The sequence below is a fragment of the Chiloscyllium plagiosum genome, unplaced genomic scaffold (genome assembly GCF_037043375.1).
Source record: "Chiloscyllium plagiosum isolate Xiang-an unplaced genomic scaffold, Cpla_swu_hap1 HiC_scaffold_6, whole genome shotgun sequence".
Taxonomy (NCBI): domain Eukaryota; kingdom Metazoa; phylum Chordata; class Chondrichthyes; order Orectolobiformes; family Hemiscylliidae; genus Chiloscyllium; species Chiloscyllium plagiosum.
In genome coordinates this window covers 75354180-75380874 of record NW_028270144.1, presented here as the reverse complement: position 1 = coordinate 75380874, position 26695 = coordinate 75354180, and the positions used below count along the sequence as shown (strand labels likewise).

The 26695-nt window shown below is 39.3% G+C and overlaps 1 protein-coding gene and 1 long non-coding RNA gene across 5 annotated transcripts in view; one reads left to right on the top strand and one right to left on the bottom strand.

Annotated features, from left to right (window-relative positions):
* The first annotated feature begins 8603 nt into the window (after positions 1-8603).
* The window catches only part of LOC122550668 (four and a half LIM domains protein 2), a 48362-nt gene continuing 30270 nt past the window's right edge, over positions 8604-26695 (top strand). Inside the window, exons 1-2 of one of the 3 annotated variants that reach the window (XM_043691752.2) lie at positions 8604-8760; positions 23953-24134. In XM_043691752.2, the coding sequence (XP_043547687.1) occupies positions 23979-24134 (156 nt within the window). In that variant the 5' untranslated portion in view covers positions 8604-8760; positions 23953-23978. Of the gene's footprint in view, positions 8761-23694; positions 23778-23952; positions 24135-26695 lie in introns of those variants that run through there. The other 2 variants (XM_043691753.2, XM_043691754.2) reach the window with 2 other exon arrangements.
* On the bottom strand, positions 8767-25366 carry LOC148149788 (uncharacterized). 2 transcript variants are annotated; one of them, XR_015757437.1, is made up of 3 exons: positions 25086-25366; positions 11008-11165; positions 8767-10222 (listed from the first exon to the last, which is right to left on the bottom strand). It is a non-coding gene; the product is annotated as an uncharacterized LOC148149788 (long non-coding RNA). The 2 variants fall into 2 exon arrangements; XR_015757436.1 differs by lacking the exon at positions 25086-25366 and adding an exon at positions 15824-15993.

Sequence of the window (26695 nt, the reverse complement as noted above, 5' to 3'; positions counted from 1 at the left end):
GTATGTGGGGGGTTCCTGGTCTAGGGGGGATAGGACAGTGTCGAGGTAGGTAGAAGCAGGAGCATGCTGAGACAATGGGTCAGCCAGGGTGGTCAGGCTTATGGATCTTGGGAAGGAGGTAGAACCGGGCAGTACGGGGTTCCTGGACTATGAGGTTGGAAGCTGTGGTTGGGAGATCTCCTGAGGTGATGAGGTTCTGTATGGTCTAGGAGATGATGGTTTGGTGATGGGGGTGGGGTCATGGTCGAGGGGGCGGTAGGAAGAGGTGTCCTCGAGTTGGCATTTGGCTTCAGCGGTGTAGAGGTCAGTGCGTCAGACTACCACTGCGCCCCCGTTGTCCGCTGGCTTAATGGTGAGGTTGGGATTGGAGCAGAGGGATTGGAGGGCTGCGCATTGTGAGGGTGAGAGGTTGGAGTGGGGGTCGACAGGTTGAGGCGGTTAATGTCCCAGCGGCAGTTGGAAATGAAGAGGTCGAGGGCGGGTAATAGGCCAGCACGGGGTGTCCAGGTGGATGCAGTGTTGGAGGTGGGTAAAGGGGTCCTCGGAATGTGGCCGGGAGTCCCGATTGTGAAAGTAAGCTTGGAGGCGGAGGCGGCGGAAGAAGTGTTCGACGTCACAGCATGTATTAAATTCATTGATGTGTGGGCGGAGGGGGATGAAGGTGAGTCCTTTGCTGAGGACTAATCATTCGTCCTCAGTGAGGGGGAGGTCTGGAGGGATGGTTAAAAACTCGGCAGGGCTGGGAGCTGGGATCTGGTGTGGGTGTGGAGCTGGGAGTGGGGGCAGGGCCGGTAACTGGAGTGGGTGTGGTGGTGGGGGGAATAGGGGTGGAGTCACGAGCAGGGGTGGTGTTCCCCTCAGGGTTCTGGGAGGCGGGGATGGTGACAGTGGGATCTGTGGGGGGCGTGGCAGCAGAATGCAGGTGAGTGGCGTTGGTGGGGGTTGAAGTGGTGGCAAACACGGCAGTAGGCGGGGCGGAAATCACTGAGCGTGTGACATCAGCAATGATGTGAGGGGCGGAAATGATGTCACGCGTGGTGCAAGAGGAATTGTGAGGGATGGAAGTGGCTGTGGGTGCGGCCATGATGGGGGCGGAAGTGACATCATCAATCAGCGTGGGGATGGTGGTTGCACGAGCCGCATGGCTATTGGCGTCTGAGCAGTTCCAGAAACCGGAGAATCTACTGGAATGTTTGAGGAGCGCTGGTTATGGAGGTGGGTAGATAAAAGTTTGTTGTATTTACAGTTTTTGATGTTTGAGATGGAATTGAAATGCTGTTTGTCGAGAGTATGAATTCTCCTGAGGATATAATACAGAAGGGGTCCTTTGCAATTCTGAGAGAGTGTGGCCCTCAGCTGAGGCAGGGCTGACTGTAGAGAGGTTAGGTGCCGGCGCATTGCTGCAAGCGTGGAGCGGAGGATCTTGAAGGAGAACTGTTACTGGTGTTTTTGAATCTGTAGTCTGTACTGTTTGTCCTGTTCGGGTCCAAACTCTGTTGGTTTAAAGGTGGTCCGGAGTCCGTGTGAGATGAGTTGGTTACGGAGGCAGGCACTGAGGAAGCAAATGTGGCTGTAGTAGCGAGTTTCTTTTAGGACATGGTTGAAGAGCTTCAGGGCAGAGGAAATGACCTGGAAGTTGCAGTGGGAGGACTTCCTGAGATTCTTGTAGAGAGAGGAGGAAAACTTCTTCAAGGCAGACATCCTTGTAAGTGGATTCGCAGTAGGGTTAAAATCAACTTGTTGCTGTTGACAATTTATTTCAGTGGATAGAGGTACGGAAGTTAAATACCACCAACACAGGTGTAGTTGGCACTGTCCTGCATGAAATATTCATTTACATTGGATCCCTGATGTGGTTATGTCATACAGTGGACCGCAGTTTACTAACAAGTCTTTCAGCCAATTTTCAGTCAATTCCGATTGTGACCATGTAATAAGCTCACCGAGATACCCAAAATTGTATGAATAAGCCATGCCTGGGGTTCAGACAGTTAAATATTTTGTAATTATTCACTCAAGCAATGTGGGCTTCACTGGCTGGGCCAGCATTTATTATCCAGCCTACTTGCACTTGAGAAGCTGATGGTGAGCTGTCTTCTTGAACCACTTATTTCAAAGAATAACACTTAATTCTCTACAGCTTTGTTAAATTACAGGTCCACCCCACTCCAATGTGACTTGCTGAGAGGAGGGAGCCTGAAGGTTCAGTTCCTTATCCCAGAAGAGAGTTGAGTCCATGGGACAATAACAATGTCAATCAGAAGGAACAGTCTCACTGGAGCAGCAGACTACTCACTACAATAGGTGTCACTGTGCCTGATGTGCCGAGGGCAACAAGTAAAGGACCTCAACAGACATGGCATGGTTATTCCAAATTCAGCAGACCAATATCAATTGTATATTGTTCATACAGCTGAGGCAGCTTGTTGTAAACCGCAGCCACCTTGTCTCATTGTGGAATAATTGTCCACCAATAGTATATTGGAATGAACCCACCAAGGAGCCTGAGGACCATGCAAGTTCAAAAATAGAATCAGAGTTTACAGTCCTTCAGCCAAAAACCTATCATTCTTCCAAGTGAAAGACAACAGTCTGAAAGGATTGACTACCTATAAAAGTGAATTCAAAGACTTGGAGAGCTAGGGTAGTCAATGTAAGACCATGTATGAATGCATAAATGAGAACTGTAGGAGGTGGTGCTGTATAAAACAAAGGTTTTGAAATGGTTAGTGCTGGAGACTATGTAATATCTTATTGGCCTGGGTGAGGTTAAGACAGAGCATCATAGACGAAAGACTCACATCAATAAGTTTCCTCAGAGTCAGTAATAATATTTAGCTTACTAATGTAACTTACACCTAATTGCTATCATGCAATAAATGACATCTTATTAAGTTGAGCTCCTTCTCGTTAAGACTCACTCATGGTTGTTCCTCTCCCACTATAAACCAATTAAATCTTTAGACCTATTCAAAGGAACAAGGAATGATGGGAAGATCTTTCCACCCATAATTATGACATGATATACTTATGTGAAAGTGGTATAGCAAAGATCCATTAATATTGGAAATGAGAGGTTTGCCCAAGGAGGAGAAATTGAATAGAATGAGTTTATATTCTTTGGATTTTCGAAGACCATTAAGTGTTTCTATTAAAATACTGTATATAAAATACTGAGAGGTCTCAAAGAATAGCTTTTGAGACACAATTTCCACTGGTTTGAGAATTGGAGTGCATGACTTAAATAAAGGGCGTCATTTCTTTTGTGCCTCATAGATGGTAAACAGTATTTGAGGAGTGGGATCTGTTAGTACTTGGAAGGGAATTCCCAATGTTTGACCTGTTCTTGTAGATACAGCATTAAGTGTTTGTCCAGTTAAGTTTCTGGTCAATGGTAACCCCCAGGACCTCAACGGTGAAGGTTATAGCTGTGGCATTGCTATTGTACACCAAGGGATGGTGATTAAGTTTTCTTTTATTGGAAGTGGTTATCATCTGGTATATGTATGATGAGAATGTGACATGGCACTTATTATTGCAAGCCTGAATGCTGGACAGATCTCACTGCATGCAGGCATGGACTGTTCCAATATTGAGGAGTTGTGTGTTACACTGACTTAAAGATATTTTAAAAATGGAGAAACTCCTATCATGATGCCCTGAGACTGAAATGATTAACCTCCAATAGCCACTATCATCTTAGTTTGTGCTAAGCATGACATCAGCAACTGGAGAAATTTCCTCTTGATTCCCATTGACTTCAATTTTGCTCTTCTTTTAGCCTTGAAATCAAGTCATTGTCATCTCACCTTTTGAGGTGACCAATGGATCAGATGTAAGTTCTGCAGTCCTGCCATATCTAGTCATGAACAGTGGTGGACAATTAAACAACTCACTGAAGGAGGATGCTCCACAAATATCCACATCTTCAATGATGGAAGAGCCCAATACGTCACAGCAAAAGAAAAGGCTGAAGCATTCATAGCAATCTTCAGCCAGAGGTGTCAAGTGGATGATCAAATATGGCCTCTTGCAGTGATCCGTGGCATTACAGATGCAAGTCTTCACCCAATTTGATTAACTCCACATAACGTCAAGAAACAGTTGGAGGCAATGAATACTGCAAAGGCTTGGTAAAAACAATGACTGCAGATGCTGGAAACCAGATTCTAGATTAGAGTGGTGCTGGAAAAGCACAGCATTCAGATAGCATCTGAGGAGCAGTAAAATCGACGTTTCGAGCAAAAGCCCTTCATCAGGAATAGAGGGCTGATTCCTGATGAAGGGCTTTTGCCCGAAATGTCGATTTTCCTGCTCCTTGGATGATGCCTGAACTGCTGTGCTTTTCCAGCACCACTCTAATCTAGAATACTGCAAAGGCTGTGGACCCTGACAACATAAGAGCAGTGTTACTGGAGACCTGTGTTCTAGAACATGCCACTATCCTATCAAATTGTTCCAGTACAGTTACAACATTGCCATCTATCAGACAATGTGAAAAATTGCCCAGGTATGTCATGTACACAAAAAGCACGACAAATCCAACCTGGCCAATTACCACCCCATCAGTTTACTCTCAATCATCAGGAGAGTGATGGAAGGTGTTATAAAAAGCAGATGCTATCAAGCAGCATCTGCTCACCAGTAACTTGCTCAGTGATGCCCAGTCGTTCCACCAGGATCACTCACTTCCTGACATCATTACAGCCTTAGTTCAAATACAGACAGAAGAGTTGAATTCCAGAGGCAAAGTGAAAGTGACAGCCCTTGACATCAAGGCTGCTTTCAACCAAGTGTGGCATCAAGGAGTCTTAGCAAAACTGGAATCAATTGATATCGGGGGGCAAATTCTCCAGTGGTTGGAGTCATACCTGACACATAGAAAGATGGTTGCAGTTTTTCGAGGTCAGTCATCTCAGTTCCAGGACTTCTCTGCAGGAGTTCCTCAAGATTGTATCCTAGAGCCACACATTTTCAGCTGCTTCATCAATGATCTTTCTTCCATCTTAAGGTCAGTAGTGGAGATATTCATTGAAATATGCAGAATGTTCAGCACCATTCACAACTCCTCAGATACTGAAGCATTCATTTTCAAATGCATAAGATCTGGTCAATGTCTAGGTTTAGGCTGACAAGTGGCAAGTAATATTTGCACAACACAAATGCCAGGCAGTGACCATCTCCTATAAGACATAATCTATCCATTATTTCCTGATATTCAATGGTGTCACCATCATTGAATCCACTGCTGTCAATATCCTGGAGGTTACCATTGAGCAGAAACTCAGCTGGGCTCAATACATAAACCCAGTGGCTACACGAGTAGGTCAGAGGCTAGGAATATTGTGGTGAGTAACTCACCTCCTGACTCCCCAAAATATGTCCACCGTCTACAAGGCACAAGTCAGGAGTGCGATGGAATACTCTTCTCTTGCCTGAATGGGTGCAGCTCCAAAAACACTCAAGAAGCTTAACATCATCCAGGACAAAGTAGCCTGCTTGATTGGCATCACATTCACAAGCAACCATTCCCTCCACCACTGATGCTCAGTACCAGTAGTGTGTACCATCTACAAGATGCACTGCAAAAATTCACCAAAGAACCTGGAAAGCACTTTCCAAACCCACGCCCACTTCCATCTAGAGGGACAGCCAATACATGGGAATACCACCCACGCAAGTTCCCCTCCGAGCCACTCATCATCCTGACTTGGAAATATATCACTGTTTCTTCACTGTGACTGGGTCAAAATCCTGAAATTCCCTCCCTAAGAGCATTGTTAGCCAAGCAACAGTACATGGATGGCAGCAGTTCAAGAAGGCAGCTCACCACCACCTTCGCAAAGGCAACTAGGGACAAGTAATAAATTAAGACCAGCCTGTGATTTGCATGTCCCATGAATGAATGAAAACGAAAATACTGCCAGGACGTTTTTGCTTGTGGGGCAATCCGGAACTGCAGGGTGTGGTTTAAAAATGAGGATTTTCCCAATTAAGGCAGAGATGAGGAATGAGTCCTTCTCTCAGAGACATATTAACCTTTGGAATTCTTTTTTGCAAGGAACAGTTTTTGAATCATGAGGTAAAGCTGGTGTGCAAATAGAAGTTGTTGTGACAAGTAAACTGGTAAGGGTGCAGTCAGAGAGAGTTTATCTTTTTCTTAGTTCTCTCACATGTGCTGCTAGGCCAGTCTGACAGGCTTAGCCAATAGTGAAGCTACCAAGCCACTCTTAGTCATAGATCTGGGCAATATCCAGGCTTGAGGAGAGAGTGAGGTCTACAGATGCTGGCGATCAGAGCTGAAAATGTGTTGCTGGAAAAGCGCAGCAGGTCAGGCAGCATCCAGGGAACAGGAGAATCGACGTTTCGGGCATAAGCCCTTCTTCAAGTCTGAAGAAGGGCTTATGCCCGAAACGTCGATTCTTCTGTTCCCTGGATGCTGCCTGACCTGCGCTTTTCCAGCAACACATTTTCAGCTCAATATCCAGGCTTAGGCTGACAAGTGGCAAGTAACATTCATGCCACAGAAATGCTAAGCATTACCTTTCTAATAAGAGACAATTTAACCACTAACAGCCAGAGTTCAGTTGATGCTGACTGTTCTGTCTGGATTGTCTTTATTGTTGTTAACTCCAGCTTGTCAGCCAATTTTAAAAAATTTGCCTTTTCACTTTCTTCTGCCCCCAGGAAACGCTTAGTGACTGAAAGAGCATTTACTACAGAAGACACATCCTATTTAAACCAACTGAATGCAACACTTGAAAACAGAACATCAACACTAACTGCCTTTGAGCGCAATAATCCTGAACCCAACATGGAATTAGAGATTTTGATCCTGACAAGGCCTTCCAATTTGTTATAAACCAGGCCCGAACCCCTTGAAATATTTCAATAAGATAGCCTTGACCCTAACTTGTTCTTACTTTAAAGGTAAGTGTAAGGTGTTTTATTCCAGATGCAATTCAATTGGTCAAACTACTCGACTTTAAACAAAACACACTTTATTTTTATACTACAGTTAAAATACAAACAAAATAAAAATAAAAGGAATGAATTTGCTTAACTGTAACGCTATTGAAACGCTTAACAAAATAATATATATTAACTACTACTGATTAACTGTTCCAAATTAGTCACATACTGTAAACACACCCTTTGTGAAAGCAAATTCAATAAAATAGATTGTCTCACAATGCAATTCTGGCAGCAGGAAGAGAACCCCAGCTTTTAGTTGTAACAGAGAGGGGAATATAGACTTTCACACCCTGCTTCAAGATTCCAGCAACTACTGAAAGATAAAACTAAAATCCTGGTTCTATGGGAGCTTGACCCCACCCATTCAGGCTGCTTCTATTGTTGCAACTTTTAAAAAATCCCTCAGGCTTCACAAGCTGATTACTTTATTGCTTTTAGCAGCCTGCTTGGTACTTCTGTCTCAGCCTTTCTTCATAATGAAAACCAGGACCAAAATACATCTCTTAAAGCCATAGTATCAACACATAATGATGTAAACATTATCAATTGTTGTAAAATACATCTTGGTTCACTAACATTCTTTAGGGTACAAAATCTGCCATCCTTACCTGGTCTGGTCATATGTGACTAGGAGAAAGTAAGGACTGCAGATGCTGGAGATCAGAGCTGAAAAATGTGTTGCCGGAAAAGTGCAGCAGGTCAGACAGCATCCAAAGAGCAGGAGAATCGATGTTTCGGGCATAAGCCCTTCTTCAGAAAAGAAGGGCTTATGCCCGAAACGTCGATTCTCCTGTCCTTGGATGCTGCCTGACCTGCTGGTCATATGTGACTCCAGGCCCACAGCAATGTGGTTGACTGTTAACTGCCTTCTGAAATGGCCCTAACAAGTCAATCAGTTCAAGGCAATGAATGATAGCCCAGCCAGGAATGAAAAACAAATCATGATTTAGTACTTAATTTCAACATGGCAATTTATTGTGCGAGGATTTGAAGCAACACTTGTGGAGTATTAACATGGATATCTTAAATACTAGTCTAGTATATCACAAACTACATAATAATGAATAGATAATATGCAGCTAGAAATGTTAGGTAAGTTTAGACCTATTAAAATGAATAGCCAAAGTTCCTTCTTTTCTGGTCACTGTGATGGTTTCTTAATATCGTCTCTGCTGAATCTTAATAATATTTTGTTGTTGTGATCATACTGTCAGACAATTGTTAAATCTGATCATAGTTATGACTGTGCTGCTTTACTGATTAGAGATTAAGACAATCAGCCTGAAGGTCACCTGTAGGGCTTCTTAAGAGTGTTTCACAATCTGGAATCATTTTGTATTTATGAATCTAAATCTCAGGCATTGGGTTTCTTTTGTAAAATATTCAGTTGCTTATTTAACAATAAAGTTACAGAAATAAGAAAAGTTTTAATTGAGTTTAACCATGATTTGTTCCCATTTTAGTTTGTCCTTGACGTGACCGGATAAGTAGTTACATTTTCTACTTGTGCAGATTTTCCATTGCAGGCCACATGTTGTTAAATTTCTGATACCTTAAAAGGTAGGATGTTGTGCATAGCAATGGTAGTTCTTATCTCTACTGGACAGCAGTTGCTTGAAATATACTGTATTTATAGACTGGCAAAAGACTTGCTATCTGTTTAATTGCTGGTGTCATCTAGCAAATACGAAGCTTTGACAGGCAAAAAAAGCAATAGGTCTTTCCATTTGTCTTATTCAACCATTCATTTGCTTGGAAGTGAACATAGCTGCAGTCAACTTTGAGGTAAGGACTGGTGTCTTTCCAATTTTTCTACTTTTCTTTTCTATTATAATTATTTTATCCAGTCATTGCTTTTTCTTCAATCACCCTTTTAAATAGAACAAACCGCTACTTCTGCTCCCTGATGTGATTCAATTAACAAGATAATTAAGCAGAAGCATTAAATAGTTACAGGGTAGTTTGAAATTTGGTAATGTAAATAGATCTCTAACTGATTTCTCCTCATAATTAGTCCAACATCGGAGCATTTATGAAATTTAATCCAGAAAAGTTTTCCTATAATTTTTCACCCTGTATAAGACTCTTCATTGTAGCTGAGGTGATGGTCCATAGTAAGTAACAACAAAAGTGTTTTATATATAACACTCAGTTTTCAGTGACTATTGTGCAACATGTTAAGTCTGCATATTTACATCAATTTACTACAAATTAATTTAAAGCAACTCATGAAATATTTTCAATGTTTCAATAACTTAATCCCAATTATCATTGATTTGAAGTTATAGTGGTGCATTCTTATCATTAGATACCTCATCTCTAGTATTTTTGTAATATTTTCTATAACTTAGTTCCCTTTCAGTTTTTTATCCTAAATCTCTGGTGCTGAGATTTGTTTCCATAGCTAAGAGCAGCATTTAGATGACTTGCAAAAGTAACCATTCATAACATGCTAGTCTAGACATTGCCAGCAGTGAGCTCAACCATAAGATCTCATATCCCAGGTCAATAAGAGCAAGAACATAGACATCTATAACTGCCTTCAGAACTGAAACCAGTTTACTCATCCCAGTCCAATAGCTGAATCTGCATGACCCGTTATCACAATAAATTATATAGTCACATACTGCCTCTTCACGGGAACCACTTTCACTTGTTTTGCAAAAGTATGACTGTGACACAATAATCAGATTAATTTATTGTTCATCTCATTGTTGTTTGTTTGATATTTCTATTAAGACTGTTGACAACATAATAATAGAAATGAAAAATGCCTGAAATATTCAGCAAGTCTGGCAGCATCCATGAAGGAAAACTAAGTTACCATTTCATTTTCTTTTAAGATGTGGAGATGCCGGTGTTAGACGAGGGTGGACAAGGTCAGACGTCACATGGCATCAGGCTATAGTCCAACAGGTTTATTTGAAATCACAAGCTTTCACAACACTGTTCCTTCATCAGGTGGAGTTGCTCTGAAAGCTTGTGATTTGAAATAAACCTGTTGGACCATAACCTGGTGTCGAGTGATTCTGACTTTTTTTTAATACAGCACATAACATTCATTCACCATTACAGGTCTTATATACAGTGCTAATTTACATTTCACGTCAAATAATCTCTGGGGCTTTACAAGGTCTCCCGTTCCTTGATGTGCTGTAGCAGGAAGGATTAAACAATGGGCTTTTCCATTGAACCTTTGAACCAGCTGTCCCAAGCTTGGTTTGTCCATCCGGATATACTCCTGCACCTTAGAATTAGCATGATAAATATATTAGTGTAAGTATATCATATTTTTTAATCAATAGAATGATTAGCGCTATTTCTTTATTATTACTTATTGTTTCCATATCACAATGTATGAATTGAAAGCTTCCCAAATTAATAAGACACATATTTTTCTATAGCTCTAACAATTTAATATTTAATTCAGTTACTTCTTTCTACAATTTAAAAACACCTCTTAATCTTTAGTTTAAAACCTAGACATCTCTGCTTAGATCCATTCTTTAAAGGTCAAAAATTTTAAATGGCCATTTATATCCTTTTCACTTTGTGCTTTTTTTTCCAACTAATTTATTTCTGAATTTATTTGTTGAAACAGGATGCATTGCTGAAGAGGTATTACTGAAATAACTGACTTAACCTTTAACTGCAAGCAGGTGCTCTTGAATGTCTCCTTGGTCATGTAGGTTTTGTAAATCTCAAGTATCATGATATGAAAGCAAACACTAATAGTACATGTCATACAGTTAATTCAATTTAATTTGAAGAAAATAATGATGAAATTCTTATACTTACCTACATAGTGCCTTACTATGTTGTTCAATCATCTCAATGCATTCTACATAAATACCTTTCAGTGTTATAAGAGTTGAAAGGTAAATAAACAGAACAGGTATTTTGATTCATCATGTAAATTAAACATCAGTTAAGTACATTATCAGTGAATTTGCATTTTTGGCGGTGTTGATTGAGGATTGATAGACTTCTTGATCTTCTTTGAATAGTGTTGAAGGATCTTTAACAACCTACCTGAACAAACAGGTAATGATTGAATTAAAACCTCTCCAACACTTCAGGACTCTCCTTAGCACAGCCCTTTTCAATCTATATGCTTTCTTCCTAGTGTGTGACACTAACACACAGACTTTTGACTCCAGATTGCTTTCGGCAAAGAGATAACGTTGAACCTAAAATGCAAAATGGATGATTTAGAATGTAATTAAAAAGGAGATATCAAATTTTGACTTTGTGCCTTTAGTTTATTATTTTCAATTCTTACTTTCTCAAACTATCTGTTCTGTTTTTCCAAATTTCCATTTTGAAGTTAGGGACAAAAAAAAATGTATATTTTGCAAGTCTTAAATAATTTCATGAAGTTTGAGATGACCATAGACATGCAAAAAAATCATACATGCTGACTAGAAGTAATTACATAGCAGGAAAATAAAACTTAAAATTAGAGAAGGACATAAAATAAACAATTATGATAAAAATCTTTTCTGTATTTAAGGCATTCAACCATTATACAAATATGTAGGATTAACTGAGATAAGATCCCCTTGGTTACTCCTATAATATTATCAATTATCATTTTGTCATGCCATGTATGTTTAGACCACCAGGAGGCAGTGGGCACTCTCAGTACGCAGAATTGGCACCTGTTGTTATTGGCACGCTGTCCTTTTAGTTGTGAAACACAAATCCTTTGGGGATATGGAAAGTTCAAACCAGAATTAGATTGTACCCTGTATTAGTACATAACAGTACATTTCACAGCATTCATCTCATTGCAAAGAAGCCACTGATATCAGCATGGAATGCTGTAGCTCCCAGGGAATTACCTCATTTCACTAAGGGATGTATGGGGTGCAATTCGCCCTTTTGTTTTAATGAAAGCTTTAATGAAGTCATTATCAAATGACTTTCTGTTTTTCCAGGATATTTTCCTTTGTAACAAAGAGAATTAACTATGAAAAACACTAATTAGATCATGAATTGGAAAGGTGAGAACCTTGGCACAGCTTAAAAACTTCTCTATATTAAATTGTTATTCTCTGATGCCACAATTAATTTGGAACTACAGAGTTCCAGCAACAGACAGCACTTCTAATGCCAACTAGCAACACAAAAATTAAGAGCAAGGCTGGACCATTCTGCCCCTCAAACCTGCTCAAGCAATAAATAACACAGAACTGTCAGAAACACTAAATCAGTACTTTGCCTCAGTTTTCACGGTGGAGGACACTAGTCCATCCCAAGAGTACCAGGTAATACAGAGGTCTTAGAATGGGAGAAACTTAAAACAATAATTATCACTGGGAAAAAGGAATTGAGCAAACTATTGGAATTGAAGGCAGACAAATCTCCACAGCTTGATGGCCTACATCCTAGGGTCTTAAAAGAATGGCAGCAGAGATAGTGGATCCATTGGTTATAAGATTCAAAAATTCTGAGGATGCAGAAAGGCTCCGTCAGATTGGCAGAGTGCTATATAATACCCTTATGTGAAAAGGGAGGGAGGCAGAAATTAGGAGACTATGACCATTATAACATCTATTGGGAAATCATTGGAATCTACTATCAAAATGTAATATCAGGATATTTGGAGAGTCAAAACACAATCCATTAGAGTCAGCTTGATCTTATGCACAATAAATTATGTTTAATTAATTTACTAGAGTTCTTCAAATGTGTAATAAGGGAAGTGGATAATCAGGTTCCTGTAGATGTGCTATATCTGGACTTGAAGAAAGCATTTAATAAGGTGGGTACAAAAGGTTAGTAAATAAGATCACACATATGGCTAAGTTATTTATTAGCTTAGATCAAGGATTGGCCAACCAACAGAAAGCAGAGGTTTGGAATAAATGGGTCTTTTTCTGGCTGGCAAATGTCAGGTACCACAGGATTGGTCTTTGGGCTCTAACTACTTGCAATCTATATTAGTGGCTCGCAAGCAGGGATAGAAGGTACTATAGCCAAATTTACAGAAGGTACTATCACCAAATTACTGCTGGAGGTTGTAGAAATAGCAGGTAACAATCCTTTGGTTGCAGATGCTAATGGGTTGATAAATGAAGACCAGGGGATCCTATTTGTCTTGTGCGAGGGAAGAGAAGGGGTGAGGGCAGAAGCGCAAGAGGTGTGTCACACGTGGCTAAAGACTTGTCAACCACAGTGGTGGAGAATCGTAAGCTGTGGAAAAAGGTGGACCGGCTGCCATTGTTAATCCAATTTACCCAGTTTGTATGAAGATTAAAATCACCAATGATTATTGCGATCTCATTATCACAAACATCCAATATTTCTTGTTGTATACTTCAACCTACATTGTGCATAAAGTTCAGCCACGCTGCTATTCTCATTGCTAGAATGCTTTGTCTCATAAGTATATTTCTGGTGCTGGATATCAGCTTCGTTTGGAATGCACAAGGACTACACATACAGTCATTAAGCACAGAGACAACAAACCTTTCCATCCAAGCAGTCCATGCCAACCATGATCCCAAACTAAATGAGCCTCATCGTTCCTGTCTGTATTTTCTTCCATGCCAATTTTTGTTGGAACATTTCTTACACGAGATCTAACAAAATGCCCAATCCACTGAATTAGAGGTTGTTTACATTTAAATAAGGAAATACTTCGATCAATTTTTATTCTTACCTGTTGCATACTTTGAGTCATAGAGATGTACAGACCCTTCGGTCCAACTCGTCCATGCTGGCCAGTTATCCCAACCCAATCTAGTCCCACCTGCCAGCATCCGGCCTATATCCCTCCAAACCCTTCCTGTTCATATACCCATCCAGATGTCTTTTAAATGTTACAATTGTACTAGCCTCCAACCACTTCCTCTGTCAGCCCCTTCCATACACACACCACCCTCTATGTGAAAAAGTTGCCCCTTAGGTTTCTTTTATATCTTTCCACTCTCACCCTAAACCTATGCCCTCTAGTTCTGGACTCCTCCACCTCAGGGAAAAAACCTTGTTTATTTACCCTATCCATGCCCCTCATGATTTTATATACGTCTACAAGGTCACCCCTCAGCCTCCGACGGTCCAGGGAAAACAGCCCTAACCTATTCAGCCTTTCCCTATAGCTCAAATCCTCCAAACTTGGCAACATCCTTGAAACTCTTTTCTGAACCCTTTCAAATTTCACAACATCCTTCTGATAGGAAGGAGACCAGAATTACACACAATATTCCAAAAGCAGCCTAACCAATGTCCTGTACAGCCACAATATGTCAGTTTTGTTTTTACTCTGTTTAAGCCTCATTATTGAGACTGTCAGGTTTGAGAAGTATGTAAAAGCACAATTCTTATAATAATTGCACCTGACCTACTGTGCTTTTGGTAATTTGCTGATACTTCTGGATTTGCACCTAAGAACCCATGGTTCCGTGATTCTGGTTTTTATAAAGTTAATCATGTCATATCTCAGGATCTCAAAGTTATGTGTTACAAAGTGAAATCCCATTTATTTTACTGAGTGCTTTAACTCAAAATGATTTTATAACAGCATGAAGTATCAAGAACTGCAATGTATTGGGTGTCAGTGCTTACACTTGCTGATGGTGTTGCCAAGTTTGAGCTGGTTCTCTAGTTCTCCAGAGAGAAACAGGTTGGGCTTGATTACATTAGAACCATTAAATGACAACAGAGCTGTAATTTAAAAGAGACTTAAAAGACATTTTTCCTAACTTGGAGAAGAATTATTGAGTTTCTTTTTCTATTAATCAGCTTGACTCACTTATTAAGTTTTCATGAAATGTGAGTGTCTCTGTCAAATGCTGTAAAGCTGTCATTTGATCTAGTAGTTATGGAATTGCTTAACATTGTCTATCACATGTTGCTTCTGCTGTTTGGGATGCAATTAGTCCTGTGTCATAACTTTGCAATATTGGTACCTCATTTTTAGGAGTGTCTGGTACTGCTTCCAGCATGCTCACTTTCACTCCTCAGTGAATCTGTTTTTTTGACCTAGATTGCTTGTAATGGCAAAGTGAGGCAAGTACTGGGCATGAAGTCACAGTTTGTGGCTGAATTCAATTCTGCTGCTGCTTATGGCCCACTGTATCTCATGGATACCCATTTTGACAAACCAGATCTGAGCCAGAGGTGGGGTGACAGCTGGTTGTTAGGTACAGCTGAGTTGGTTATTAGATTGGCAGTAGGCTGAGGGAAGATCGTGCTTTCCGATGGCAAGCAGAACAAACCTGCTCTTTTGTCTCTTTTGTCAATTGCTTTACCATATACTCCAGAGCACTCTGCAGGCAGGTCTTGGCCTCTCTTGGTGCTGGACATTGATATCTCCAACTCAGAGTACTTTCTGTACTCATGTCATACTCAGTGCTTCTAAAAAATTGTTTTTAATATGGATAAATACTAACCTATTAACTGAGCAATGCTATAGGTGGAAAGTATCAGGAGCTTTCTTTGTCTATGTTTGACCTGATGTGATTTAATAGGGACCAGAGTCAGTGTTGTAGACTACCAAGATCACTCTGTTCCAATGGAATATTATTATTCCATTACCTCTGTTAGGTTGTCCTTCCATTAAGACAGGACAGATCCAAAGATGAATATGGTGATCTCTAGGACAGTGGCTGTAAGATATGATTCAGTGGCATGTTGTTTGATTAGTCTGTGTGTGAGCCACAAGCCCTCCTGTTAGTAAAGGAGGATTTTGCATGGTCAAGATATGCCATTGCCGTTTTCAATACCTAGGTCAATGACAGGTAAGTGGTTTTACCTGGCAAAATGTGGTATTATTCTTTTTCAAATTTTCTGAGTGATTTGGTACATATGGGGCGTCAGAGGACAGTTAAGTGCCACTCACATTCCTGTTGTTTTGAAGTCATATGCAGTCTGGACTGGGTAAGGATGGCAGACTTCCTTCTGTAATGGCACCAAATGGATTTCTTTCAAGAACGCAGCTCACTATCATCTTCTCAAGGACAACTAGGAATGGGTAATAACAGCTGGCCCAGCAGCAATGCTTGCATCCCACAAATGAATTTTTTAGAAATGCCACACCTAATGCAATGAGGGAAGAGATGAGGGAAATATTAATTAAGCATTAATTAATTGTCAATTGTTTTATATATATTGGAAGCTAGTATTAGTCAGGGGAATGGGTTTAACTGAAGGTCTCACTAAAAGTGTGAACTTAGACTCTGTTGAAATACAAATTTAACAGTGTTTAACATTCACCTCAGGAGTTCTTAGTCTTGGCAGTTTGACAATTTTACAAATTATTGAAAATAGAAATTCAGCCTTAATTTATGAGTTTATACCTATGTGGCTCTTCACTTAAAGCTCCCATGGTTTATGTAGCTAGACCAGATTTATTGATCAGGAAGTTAGTCAAGGCAGTATAGTTTGTCTTATGTGCTTAAAGCATTAATCAATCTCTATAAACTAGATGATGCGTGAGTACCCATGTAACAATTATATAGAATAATCAAACGGAGTCAGCATAAATTTGTGAAAGATACATCATGTCTGACTAATTTAGTTAATTTTTTGGAGGAGGTCACTAAATGGGTTGATTAAGGGTTAAAGCTTTAGCCATGTAATCAATAATAATCAAAGCTAGTACAGAAAAAATTAATGACAAATGAGATATTCTAACTGTCAAAACAAGTAGTGCAGAACCTACACGATCAGGTGCTTTGAGTGAAGAACAGAAAATGCCTATGGAAGACTGTGGGAAAACAAAGGTAATGTGAGGTACATATAAACTGAAGTGTAAGCACTGTAATGTGTATGTTGTAATCTGTATAAAGCTTGAAAGTGTTTTGTAATTTAAGAGAATAAGTTTTACATTTAAAGGTTTTCTCTCCTTATCTACGTATGAAATAAACAATTGCTGTCCTGGTTTCCTGAAGTCCTCTTATCAATTTTTCAAGTCGACCCCAGAATAATCTGGCATAAATGCAGGATTTCATAGAGTCACAGAAGTCTACAGCACAGAGAGAGAGAGACCCTCCGTGTCATCAAGTTTGTGTCGGTCAAAAACAACCAGCTAACTATTCTAATCCCATTTCCTAGCACTTGGCCTATAGCCTTGTATGCTTTGGCATCACAAGTATACATCTAAGTACAGAACAACCTCGATTATTCAATGAGACGGGCAGGAGTATTTTGTTCGGATAACTGTTTGTTCGGAAAACTGATTTTTTGAATAACGGATAACGTTTTTACAGGACTTTAAGATCTTGTTCAAATAATCCGAAATTCAGATAATTGACATTCAGATAACCAAGGTTGTTTGTACTTCTAAAGTGTTATGAGAATTTCTGCCCCTACCAACCTTACAGGCAACGAGTTCTAGATTTCCACCATCTTCTGGGTGAAAAATATTTTCTTAACATCCCGTCTAAAAGTTCTACACCTTATCTTACACATATACTCCATGGTCATTGCTGTACCAAGGAGAAAAGTTCCTTCATGTATACCCTGTATATGCTCTGCATAATTTTATACATTTCAATCATGAACCCATCAGTCTCCATTGTTCCAAGAAAAACAATCTCAATCTGTCCAATCCCTCTTCATGACTAAAACTCTCAAGCCCAGGTAATGTCCTGATAAATTTCCTCTGCATTCTCTCCAGTGCAATCACACCCCTCCTATAATGTGGATTCCAGAACTACACAAAATACTCTAGCTGTGGCCTAGCCAATGTTTTATACAGTTCCAGCATAAACTCTATGCTTTAACTACTAAGGGCATACAAACCATGTGCCTTCTTAATTACTTTATCCTGCTATCTTAACAGACTGGTGGATGTACTCATCAAGGCCTCTCTGATCCTTGGTACTTCCAAGGGTCCTCCTGTTCACTGTCTATCCCCTTGCCTTTTTTGTCCTACCTCACGTTTATTTGGACTGAATTACATTTGCCATCCATCAGTCCATTTGACCAGCCCATCGATATCCTCCTATAATGTAAGACTATCCTCCTCACTATTTACCATCCTACCAATTTTTGTATCATCCATGGAATTACTTACCAACCCTCCTACTTTCACACCTAAATAATTCATATAGGCATAAAAAACAAGGGCTTCCAGTCACAAAATCAGCCCTTGACCATCCTCTGCTACCTGCCAAACACCAATTCTGGTTCCAATTTGCCTAATGTCCCTTGGGTCCCTTGAGCTCTTTCCTTTGTTATCAGCCTCTCATGTGGGACCTTATCAAAAGCCTTGCGACTTCCAAGTAGATTATGTCAAATGCCCTCATCTACACACTTCCTTACGTCTTCGAAAAATTCAGTCAAGTTGGTCAGACATGACCTGCCTTAACAAAACCGTACTGTCACTTCTTGATTAATCATTGCCTGTCCAAGTGCAGCTTAATTCTGTCCCTCAGAATTGCTTCCAATAGTTTCTCCACTAGGTTAGACTGACTAGCCTCAGTTTCCTGGTTTATCTCTTCCTCCCTTCTTGAATAACAACACCACATTAGCTGTCCTCTGGTACCTCTTTTGTGGGCAGAGAGGAATTGAAAATTATCACCAGTGCTCTTCTACTTCCTCCCTTGCCTCACTCAATAGCTTAGGATATATTTAATGCAACTATAGAGATTTATCTGCTTTTAAGCCTGCCAAAAGTCAAAACATCCTCTTTGTCCATGCTAATTCCTTTAAGTATATCACAGTCCCTATCCCAATTTCTATATCTAAATCATCCCTCTCAGCAGTGAACACCGAACCAAAGTATTCATTTAGAACCCTACCTGCATCCTGTGGTTCCATGCACAAATTGTCACACTGGTCTTAATGGGTCCAACTCTTTCCCACTTGAACAATTTAATTAACAATTTATTAATAATACAGTACCTTTAGCAGAGTAAAGTTAAACTACATGGTAATCTATGATTTAAACTCAATCTTCTTTGATTTTAGCCCCCACTCTCACAAAGACACACCGACAAACAGACACAGTTAAGGGATAAATCAAAAGAAAACTTCAAGGGGTGTAACTGGCCAGTTCACTTAAGCAGACTTTACGAATCATAATATATGTGTTTGTATCTTGCTGGTTCCTGAAGACATCAGTTTCCAAGTAGTTTTGAGCAGGCTGCGAGGAATATTCACTTAATTCTCATAACTGAGATTCTATTCTCCAAACTTTTGATAAGTTGTTAATGGGAGAATAACCAGAGCAACCAAGCCTATATTCTATAGCTATGATAGCCACAATCTTTCTAACAAAAACAAACAGCTCAAAACCTGTGAAAGCATTGTTTTACCTTTCTTTTTTTCCTAACATTCTCTCGGCATACGCCTTCCTTTGATACCCTATTAACATTCAAACAAATGCCATCTGTTTGAGTATGATGCATCTTCAGAACTGAAACATCGATCGAATACTTTGAGGGTGTCAATGAAAGTGAGATGGCACTGAAGGATGTTAACTTTCATTCCAGTCGTGGCTGCATAGTGAAGGGTCTTGGCCCATGGCCCAAAGTGGAGCATTTAACAAAAAGGACTGTAAAGTTGGATGCTTTTTTAAAAATTTCTTTATTTTTCTGCCTTTAAGTTCTATGTTTTGGTTTATTTTTCTGTGTCTTAAGATGGTGCAGGAGAATAGCAACACACTACAACACTTTTGACTGTATTTTGTAACAAAATACATGTGACAATAAATAAATAAATAAATCACCTTGCCTCATAAACAAATATCAATTTGTTTGAAAAAAACACAAGCTGCTGCTTACAATCCAAAGGTCATGTTCACTCTCAGATCACAGTTCACAGTTCTAAACCAAAAATAATAAAAATAAAAATAAAATAATGGTGGTCTCAGCAGTGCCTTTTTGGAATTCTCCTCCTATTCTCCCATCCCATCAACATTGTTTTAGCATGGTTTTGCCTCCTTACCCAACACTTCCTGTCCTAATTCCTCCTTCATACTATTTTAATTCTGTTCATATCTGTAGGGTACAGCTCTCTGCCATAACTGCAGGCAGTAAATTGAACATCCTCACATAAATGCAGGATGTGACATGATAGCTTTGGGCGTATTTGAGCAATTGAATGCAAGGTGGGAGATGGATAGAATGGACAAGAGGGACTGTTTTCCTTGAAGAGGAGAAATCTAACAGGAGCTTGATAGAGGTTTTCAAAATCATAAGGGCGCTGGTTAAAATAGGGAGGGAGAAATTGTTTTGGCATGTAAGAGATTGAGAACTAGAAGGCATAGATTTAACAAATGTGAAATGGGACAAATCTTTTTCGCCGAGCAAATTATTAGGGTCTGGGATGCATCTGTCGGGAGGCAGATTCAATTGGGGTATTCAAGAGGACGTTAAATGGTTGTTTCTGTTTAGATAATGTCTAATATTGCAGAGAAAGGCAGGAAATTGACATTAAGCCAAAATGCTCAGTGAGGTAATGCAGATAAATGGGCTGAATGGCCTACTTCTGCAATGTAATAACTTAGTGATTCTACGGTTTTCTCTTCTCTTTATGGGAGCACTTTATGCAATTCCTAATAGTGTTTCATTTGACTAATGATAACTATGATTTCAGATCTCCCTGCACTGGATAATCAGTGGAAAATTTTCCTGTAGTCTTTACTTCTGCAATGTGCATAATGTCAACTTTACGATTATTAGAAAGTGGAATTTACGGTATCCTTTATCAGTTATGTCATTACATATTTAAATATTCTACCAGAAAGTCAGTCACTGTCAATGTTTCAAATCTGCAACAGCTCCAATAAAGACTTATTTCTCTTTTATTCTTTCACAGGATGTGTATATTAACAAAATTTATTGTTGCTCCCTAAGTGACCTTGAACTGGGTGGCTAAAGGCATGAGTGAACAAGATGGGTTTTATAACACTGAATGGTAGTTCATGGTCACCATTACTGAGGGCTTTCCATCCCTGAGTTATAAATTAAATTTCATCAGCTGCTTTGGTGGATTTGAATCCATGTCTCTGGAATATTCACTAGGTCTCTGGATTACTAGCACTGTGACTTTATCATTTTGCCACTGCTTATTAATTGTCTGGAATGCAGCAGTTGTCATTTTATCAGTTACAATTATTATTCTAAGCTTGGAAAATGCATATAACTGAATTCATCTTAAAGTTTTAAGTGCATAGTCATCATTTGCTGCTCTGATATCAGCGGATTAATGCTATGCAACATTGTTCCTGCTGCTATCAGTATTGACAAAAGACTTATGAAATATTGCAGAATCAACCAGCATCTAATTTTATGATCCTTTGATTGTAAAGAACGGATATTGAAGAAAGTAAGAATTACCTCAGTCGGAATCTAAAAGTGTAAAGCCTCAGCAATAAAAGATAAAACAAAGAAAGTAAACTGAAAATGAAATACAAAGAATCATGAGAGCCCAGAACACAAAAATGTAAACAATTTTCAAAATAAGAAACAGACCCGCTCATGACATTCAAACATTTCACAATATGACGCATGAGTTCTAGACTGATAGTCCAGGAGTTTTGGGTTGCTGGTTTACTTCCTAATGTCATGAAGACACAACAGGTAGTCCTTCCTTTGAAACCCAATGAACTTTTCAGCAGGGAAGAGCTGGGATTTTCTCAGAAGGGGTCAAGGCATAATGTTAGGCCCAACATCAGGGATGTTTGCAGGTTTTAAGGCATCCATGAGCGGATGAAGTGACAGTCTTTTAGGAGAGAGTTGCCATCCATTTAAAATAGTAAGCAGGTTTTCTGTGCTTTTGACTTAATCAGGGGATCACTGAAACAATTGGCGACTGGTAAGGCAGCAAAGCTCACAAGCAGCTGCTTTCATCTCGAGTCATCCTTGGAAGGGAGGAAGACACATCGGTTTTCTGCCAGTGCCAAGTAGGGATGTGGTCCCAGCATTCAGAGGGAGCCCCTTCAGCGAAGGTATCAGGACTGCAATGCAGCCATTGATGTCACAAGTCCCCCTTCTTTTGATCTTGGAATTGTCCCTTCAAGAGTCTGTAAGATGGTCTCCTCCATGCAGTTGGCATTGTCCAAATGCAGCAGGGGTCCACACTGCTGCTGGCAAAATGTCAGTGACCCAGAAGGATGGCTCTTAAATTAATTTTTGATTGGTTATCGTGGGTCTCTGTATTTTGTCACAGCTGCCCAAGCCACTGCTGTTGTCACCACTGGGAAATTTCTCTTGTGGTGAGACTGCATTGGAAAGCAATGTTATCCTTAGCATATTATCTCAGACTAGCCCCCCTCCCAGTGAGTGGGAAACTCCCCCTTGAGTATCTGTAGTCTACTAGACTAGAGGAGACTTAATGGTATTAAGTGGGTCTCAACACTGTTATGTAATAAAAATGAATCCATTTTTTATTAGTTCCTGGGCAGCGATGTAACAAACAGGAATGCCTGATCGTGCTGATGCCTGAATGCAGAGATCCTCACAACATGAATTAATATTCTCCGAGGCAAGCTTGATACAGCAGCTGAAGAAACAATAACAGTAATTTTTTTATAGGGTCCTAACATATTAATAATATTATTCTTATTAGCTGGAAGGAGAACCCTAGATTGTCATCCAGAACCAGGAACACAACTGTAGCACAAAGACTACTAAAGTTTGGGTTATTACACAGAGTACTGAAAATTTAGGAGTTAATGGCTTAGTTCATTTAACTCACAGTCATGTCTATCTCCTCCTTTAGTGGTTCTATTTAATGTTATATTGAACTGGACTCAAACCTTTGTGGACTAATAAACAAATATTTACATGGGCACACTAATACAGTGTCAATTTCTGAAAGACCCTTAACCTCTTACAGTTTCCATTTTGTGCTAGAACCAAATCTAACAGTAGAAATGCAGATTGATTCCAATGTAAAGATCAATCTACTTAGGCAACTGGTTAAGTATCAGGGTATCTCGTGTAACATTGAAAATGCTTTAAGTGACTACAATAGTTGGACACAAGATTTCATTCTGGAGACATGTAATAATAATCGCTGTTCACATAGATGCATGCTAATCTTGTTTGGCCATTCACACAGAAGTGAAAAAAAAATTGTCACAGAAGTAAAAAAATTCTCGAGTTCTGCAATTTGTAACACCCTTCAATTCACACTATTTTATAACAATGCTCTAACATTATGAGTTGAATGACTACATTCAGAACAAGGTGGTTTATTTGCACACACTAAATGTGAAGCTAATGTTGGGGTGGCATGATGGATCAGTGGTTGGCACTGTTGTGCCTGGGTTTGATTCTACCCCAGGTGATTACTTATGTGGAGTTTGCACATCCTCCCTTTGTCTGTGAGGGTTTCCTCGCACAGTTCAAAGATGTGTAGGTTGGAGTGGCTTAACCAAGGAAAATGTAGGATTACAGGAATTGGATAGGGGCTGAATGGTCTGCATCCACACTTTAGGGATTCTAAGTTAAATCGTAATAATCTATTGATATCATCATGTACTTTTATGTATGATCTTGGGAAGTGTTTACCAGCCCTTTGTGAAGGTCTGCTGTGTTTCTCTGTTAAAATGAGTCTGGTGATTTACTAATAAAGAAAAATTAAAGAAAGCAATCTGGATAACAGTAAACCTATGAAGAAGGGAGGGTCAGCTTTGCCAGCTGTAGTGAAGCTCAGAGAGAGAATGATTTTCTAGCTTTATATCCATATATGGTAAAACGACACAGGATTTTATTAGGCAGCCAGCCACTCAATTGCTTCAACACAACACTCATCAGTTATTAGACGTGCAGCAGTTCAAACTGTATGAATTCTAGGGACTGGTGATCTAACACCTTAGCTTCTGACTGACTACCGGAACTGTGAGTGACTGACAATCTGTCACAATTTACATTTCTGATTTCACTCTGAGAGCTGTTGATCTGTAAATGTTTTTTATTGTCTTACCATGGCTGAATTTAGTCAAATGTAGATGTGTTGCAATGCATAAAGATAAACAGGACTGCTTCAATTTTCTGCTCTTGTTTTGCATTCTAGGTGCTTAGAGCTTTCCAAAAAGCACGATGACAGAACGCTTTGACTGTCACTATTGCAAGGAGTCCCTCTTTGGGAAGAAATACATCCTTAGAGAAGAGAATGCTTATTGTGTGAAGTGCTACGAAAGCCTTTATTCTAACACCTGTGAGGAATGCAAGAAACCAATTGCGTGTGACAATAAGGTATATGATCTATCATCTTCATTCACTGAGGTGGAAGTGCCATGCAGTGCAATGTCTGGTGTTTTATCTGTTTCATTTCTGTATTTTGAGTTTGCTTAATGAATAGTATCATACAGAAATGTTGTGTGAGTTAGCTATTTCATTGCAGTTGTGAGCTCAATGGAAGTCCTTTTTAAAAGTAACTAAGAACAACAGGAATTACTGTTCATTTTATGAAAGTCCACTCTGGCAAGAATCAACAAGACATATTACAGGCAAGACTAGTACTTTTTACTTGCAAAAATTAAATACATAACTTGTGAAATTATTGAACATCTTAACTGTTGATTGCTGTTTATCCAAAGTTGTGTAATTCAAGCTATAAGATGACTCATATCCTTTGCATACTAAAATATTATTTTAATATGTTATTCAAGCTGCTGAATTGAAATTGTTGTACAACTCAAGATTTTTATTCTAAAAATCAACTCCAAATTATTACTAACCAACTGTATGTAACTTGTTGATTTTGTATTTGCATTTTATTCAAACTTTATTTTGTAACATTATCCTTTCTTTGTAAATTAATCTCTGTCTTCAGACTAATTTCGCTTTTGTGGTACTGTTGCTATTGGTGCAGATGTATTAGCTGCTGTAAAGAATAACAATAATAGCTTTAGGTTCCAAAGCCCCCTATTACCACAGTTTTGGCTACCAGGATAATTGAAGGCAACCGAAATGGACCGAGATCTTTTTCTCAAAATTGCCGTGTTTCCATTTCATGAGGCTTCATGTCATCACATCATTCCCAATTTCTCTTCATGCTACAGGAAGCTGCTGTAGTTTCCATTGAGTACCCTTCTAGTTCAGCAGAGCTTCTATTTGGAAAGTTAATTGAATGAGGATTGTACAAATAATCAAGTTCGTGACATTGTGCATTAGTATTCTAGTGCTCAAAGCTATGGTACATACCTGTTCATATTTGCAGTGGCTCTGCATGGTTCAGATCACAATTTCAACTGTATTTAATTTGAGTTCCTGTTGTTGGGTAACAGTTGATTTTCTTATCTTATCAAATTTATCCGTCAATGTTCTCTCATATCCCATGAAAATATTGAAAGTATTTGGGTACAACTCCGTGAGAGGCAATTTTGTGGTACAGTTGCCGAGATAGTGAGTCAAAAGGTTCTGGGTTCAAGTCCAAGCTGTATCAGAGGTATATTATAACATGTCTGACAAGGTTAATTTAAAGCTGAAAATGTGTTGCTGGAAAAGCGCAGCAGGTAAGGCAGCATCCAAGGAGCAGGAGAATCAACGTTTCGGGCATGAGCCCTTCTTCATATGTGAGTAATAATAATAGGTATGGCAGTCCTTTTAAACACATCATAACCAAGTTCAACTGAATCACTTTTCAACACTCAAATGTACACATCCAGCAAGGCTTGCTAAATGTCAACAAGCAGAAAATGCAATGGCTGAAAGTTTCATCATGAACCAATCAGCATTTGGCCAATTCATTCTTCAGCAAACATTACAGTTGAGATGAAGTAACTCAACACATACTTGTAATGAAACCTGAAATGCTCATATCTGTGTCTTTCAGCTACTCACTTTGCAAAGTCTCTCTTTTCCTGTTCCAAGTACTCTTACATTTTCTCAAATGTGTCTTGCGAAATCATCTACATTTTTCTAACTTCCTGTTGGATACTGCACCAATAAAAGTTTGATTGGGCAAGATACTAAATAATCCTTGGGCCTAGTTGTCAATGGTGTTTGAAAATTCAGTTGGGCTGGGTTTAAGTTTGTGTGTGTAAAGTGTTCTAGGTGGAGCAGGATCTGTGGCAGAAGCTAGCTGATCTTCTTGTTTTAATCAACAAAACAAAGATTGGGCAGGTTCCAAAAATAGCAAACAGTGCGCTCCATCAGGTTACCAAGGTGGCAGAGAAAAATATAGCCACAAAAGTATCTGAAATGACTCATTCACTGACATTCTCTTCCTGTGAACAAACATTAAGTTCACTGATCAACTTCCGATGCAAGTCAGATGAAGCTAACAAATTTAATGTTGCAGATATAAGCTTGCAATTATTATAAATTTATGACTGGCATGGTGACTCGATAACACTTAATGAACCATATGCTAAGTGTTAGATCATCTGATGTTGTTTGCTTTCTTGCACATTTCTCACATTTTATGATTTTTCTGACATGTAGTTCATTTTTTTTTGCAATGGTCTCCTGCAAGTCTCACAAACTCTGCCCTACCCAAAACTATGGTCAATAAGAACTTAGGCTCTTGACTCTTGTACTTGAAATACCACTTACTTATTTTCTCTGTGCTGCTAATCGTCAATGGCTGGCCATGTCCTAAATCATTGATTTCAAAATCTTTGTTCTGTTCTGTAAGGATTCTTCATGTGTTCAATCTGCAATCTGATAATTGCTTCTGTTCTTTTAATTCTGGGTGACACATTTAAGTTAAAGCAATCCAGGGGTGCATAGATCCTTGAAAGCGGAGTTACAGGTAGACAGGGTGATGAAAAAGGCATTTGGTATGCTTGCCTTCATTAGTCAGAGCATTG